At 49.3% G+C, this 3,230-nt stretch overlaps 1 protein-coding gene across 1 annotated transcript; it reads right to left on the bottom strand.

Annotated features, from left to right (window-relative positions):
- Window positions 1-2,054: 2,054 nt before the first annotated feature.
- On the bottom strand, window positions 2,055-2,723 carry LOC311328219 (noggin-like; the record flags this gene model as incomplete). The annotated part of the gene is made up of 1 exon (XM_084462223.1): window positions 2,055-2,723. One exon carries the CDS (start codon window positions 2,721-2,723, stop codon window positions 2,055-2,057), a length of 669 nt encoding a protein of 222 aa, XP_084318349.1.
- Between the last annotated feature and the right edge of the window lie 507 nt (window positions 2,724-3,230).

The raw sequence follows: 3,230 nt of genomic DNA, 5'->3' as shown, positions 1-3,230 counted from the left end.
TGCCAGAGAAGGAAAGCACACCCCACTCACCAACACACACACACACACACACACTTGATGAAAAGGTAATGGTAACTGCGTACTCCCAACTCTGACTGTCATGTGCACATTTGGCTGTTTATTGTGGCTGTAATAACTGTATTAAGTATGAACATGGTGTCCCAGAGTGACCATGCTGATTAAGAGGACACTAAGCCTGATATCTGAGGGATTCTGAGACACACGAATATAAAGAGAGGCTGTCTTATCGAGGCTGAGATTTGAGGCTGGCATTGAAGGCTGACATGCCGCTTTGCTGAGCCAGCTGGAGGCCGGGGTGACTGTCCTGAGGCTGGCCTCTGTTCCAGGAGCCTCTGTCTGAGGCCGTCAGACCTGGCTTTAGTAGCTGTGCAGACTGACTACCTGTCCCAGGTGTTGGGTGACCAGAATCCCAGGTGTTGGGTGACCAGCTATCCCAGGTGTTGGGTGTCATCGCCGGGCGTTTAAGTGGACAGAAGAGCAATGTCTGAACTCAACACCTGGCCTGGAAAGTATATGAGATCACATTCAACTATACAGCGTTGACTTGAGAAGAGCCCTCCTGAGAAGAGCACAAACGGGGCTGTATAGTAGAAGCTTCTGTTCAGGTCGGCTCCTGTCGGGCTGGTCTGTATCTGTCTAGGATCCCGTGGGGATGGTCTGTATCTGTCTAGGATCCCATGGGGCTGGTCTGTATCTGTCTAGGATCCCGTGGGGATGGTCTACAGACCTACCGCTCGCTAGTAGGTCTCCTGCTGGGATACAAATAAGGAGGCGGTCTGGAGAGATGAAACACTGAGAGGCCTGTCGGCACAGCTGGATCACTGCTTCCTTATCAGCTCACGGTTGTAGTGGGCTTGTAGAAGGCAGCAGGCGTGCGCACGTGTGTGCCTGCGTGTGTTTCTGTGTGTGTGTGTGTGCGTGCGTGTGTTTCTGTGTGTGTGTGTGTGTGTGTGTCCTCAGTATTGTGAGGTAAAGCAGATGGGTTTATACTGATAGCGTCATGATAGGGTGATAATTACAACGATAAACACCTATTGGCGGGTGTCAAACATCTCCGCGTGATCAGAGCAGCTATCATCTAGTGTTGAGATAGGAGGCGGGAAATACGACTGAAACCATTATTAGCCGAGAGCACAATGTATTCCGTAGCCTAAAATAACGTGTCAGTCGGAGTAAAATATGCGTGTGTTTATTTGAATGCTAAGGCTTTTCATCATCAGATAAAAGTCCCCCTGGGGGCGACGACTCGGCACCAGGATCCAGGATATATTGACGAGTGTGAGCGCGCTAATCCCCGCGCGTCACCGGAATGCGTAAACACCAGCGCCTATTCTCCGCTCCAGACACCCAGGACTTAGCATTAATGTGTAACTAACAAGTAGCCTGAATATCAAATAAATCATGACCCTTTTCTGTGGAAGTGTATGTTTATAAATAAATAAAAACTACCTGATGCATGAAAGGGTGTTAAGTGGCTGAGAACAGCCAGACCGTGTCAAGATTTCACTACTTTGTTGCAGAATACCTCTGCAGTGGTGAACTGCGACTCAGGTGACTTCATCCAGTGAGTTTAGAGTGCGTTCAACTGCTATGAATGAAGAAGAATGGCCTTTAAAAAGCGAACAAACGTTTTCCGCTTAGTATGAAGCATTTCATTGACATTTTATTATATGAATATAATGAATAAATATCAGTTCTCTTAATTTACATGATAAATCGTTGGAATAGGCTGATCAGCCTATACAAATACAATAATCCACATTAAATCTGAGGTCGTTCGATCAGCCTTTCTCACACAGGAAAAACAGACGGTCTTTATAACGGCACTACGCGCCATCTCCATAAATACAAAAGATATAACCAACATTTTCCACAAATACAGTAGACTCTGGTTACACACGTAATACTGACTTTGTACAAGAAGCTATAGTTGCATGGCACCTCATACACAAACAATACATTCATACACTCGGTAGTGCATAATACATAAATCACAAAGGGATAATTTATTCTGCACGGAGAACGCAGTCATTTCAGTTCGAGCACGAGCATTTGCAGTCTGTGATGATGGGGTACTGGACAGGTATCCACGCGCATTTGAGACCCCCTTTTCTCTGGACACATCTCCATCTCAATATCGTGAGGTGGGTCGAGTTAGCCGGCTTACAGACCATCCCCTCTGGCACCGAGCAGGACCGTTTACTAAGGCAACTACCCACACGGACGTAGCGCGGCCAGAACCTATTCCCGAGGTCAGTCCAGGTGTACATAACCGGACAGAACGAATAGGTCCACAGCCACTGCTGCAGCCGGCGTTTGAGCTTCTTACTGGGTTTGTGCTTCTTGCCGAACTGAACCTCAAAATCCATCGCTTTGATTTCTTTAGGCATCGCTCCGCTGGGCTTCAGCTGCACGTCGAAGTCGTCCAGTTCCTCGTTACCGACGTATTTGTCCTCCGGCGGAGCGACGGACAGAAACCTGGCGTCAAAATCCCCCAGCGCGCTCTTCAGCTCGGTCTCGTTGAGATCCCTCTCTTTGGGGTCGAAGATGGGGTCGGGGTCCTCTTTCAGCTCCACTAGTGGCAGGCTGTCGCTGGGGATGGGTCGCAGGAGGTAGTAGTGCTGGCACGACCCCCACTCCATCAACACTCCGAGGGACAGCGCCAACAGATACATGGCGATGAAATGCTGAGATTGGTCCATGGCCTTTACACACAGGAGTAGCCTACAGCTGTAGCCCGTCTGAAGCTGTAACCGCAAAGTCTTCTTCCGCTGAGACTGTGAGGTGCGTTCGTGTGGATCGCGCACAGACGCGAACCGTATCCAGCTCAGCTCGACTGGTCTGGAGAGTCACCGATTCACTTTGCGTTTGTCATGGCAACCCGGTAAATTAGAGGGAAAAGATGAGGCGCCGTTTTCGTTTGACAACAGAATTCCGTGTCAAGTCAGGATGAAAGTCGATTCCTGGATAATCTTGGTGACAAAAATACACGAAAGTTCGCAGTCTATTGTCGGTGACAATGAGTCTAGTGGCATCAGCAGCTCTGTGACTCGTGCGCCACGGCGCGCGTAACCAGTTTGGGATCTTCACTTGTCAAGTCCCTCGCGCCGAGGAGCTGCATGGTGTTCCGTTTTCGTCCCGTAGACTGCTGAGAGGGTAACCTGCTCCGCGTGCCCGTTATATCCTCGCGGGCTGTGATGTAATTCAGA

Source organism: Borostomias antarcticus (genome assembly GCF_949987555.1).
Source record: "Borostomias antarcticus genome assembly, contig: scaffold_1034, whole genome shotgun sequence".
Classification (NCBI taxonomy): Eukaryota; Metazoa; Chordata; class Actinopteri; order Stomiiformes; family Stomiidae; genus Borostomias; species Borostomias antarcticus.
This window is presented reverse-complemented; position numbering and strand designations above follow the sequence as displayed.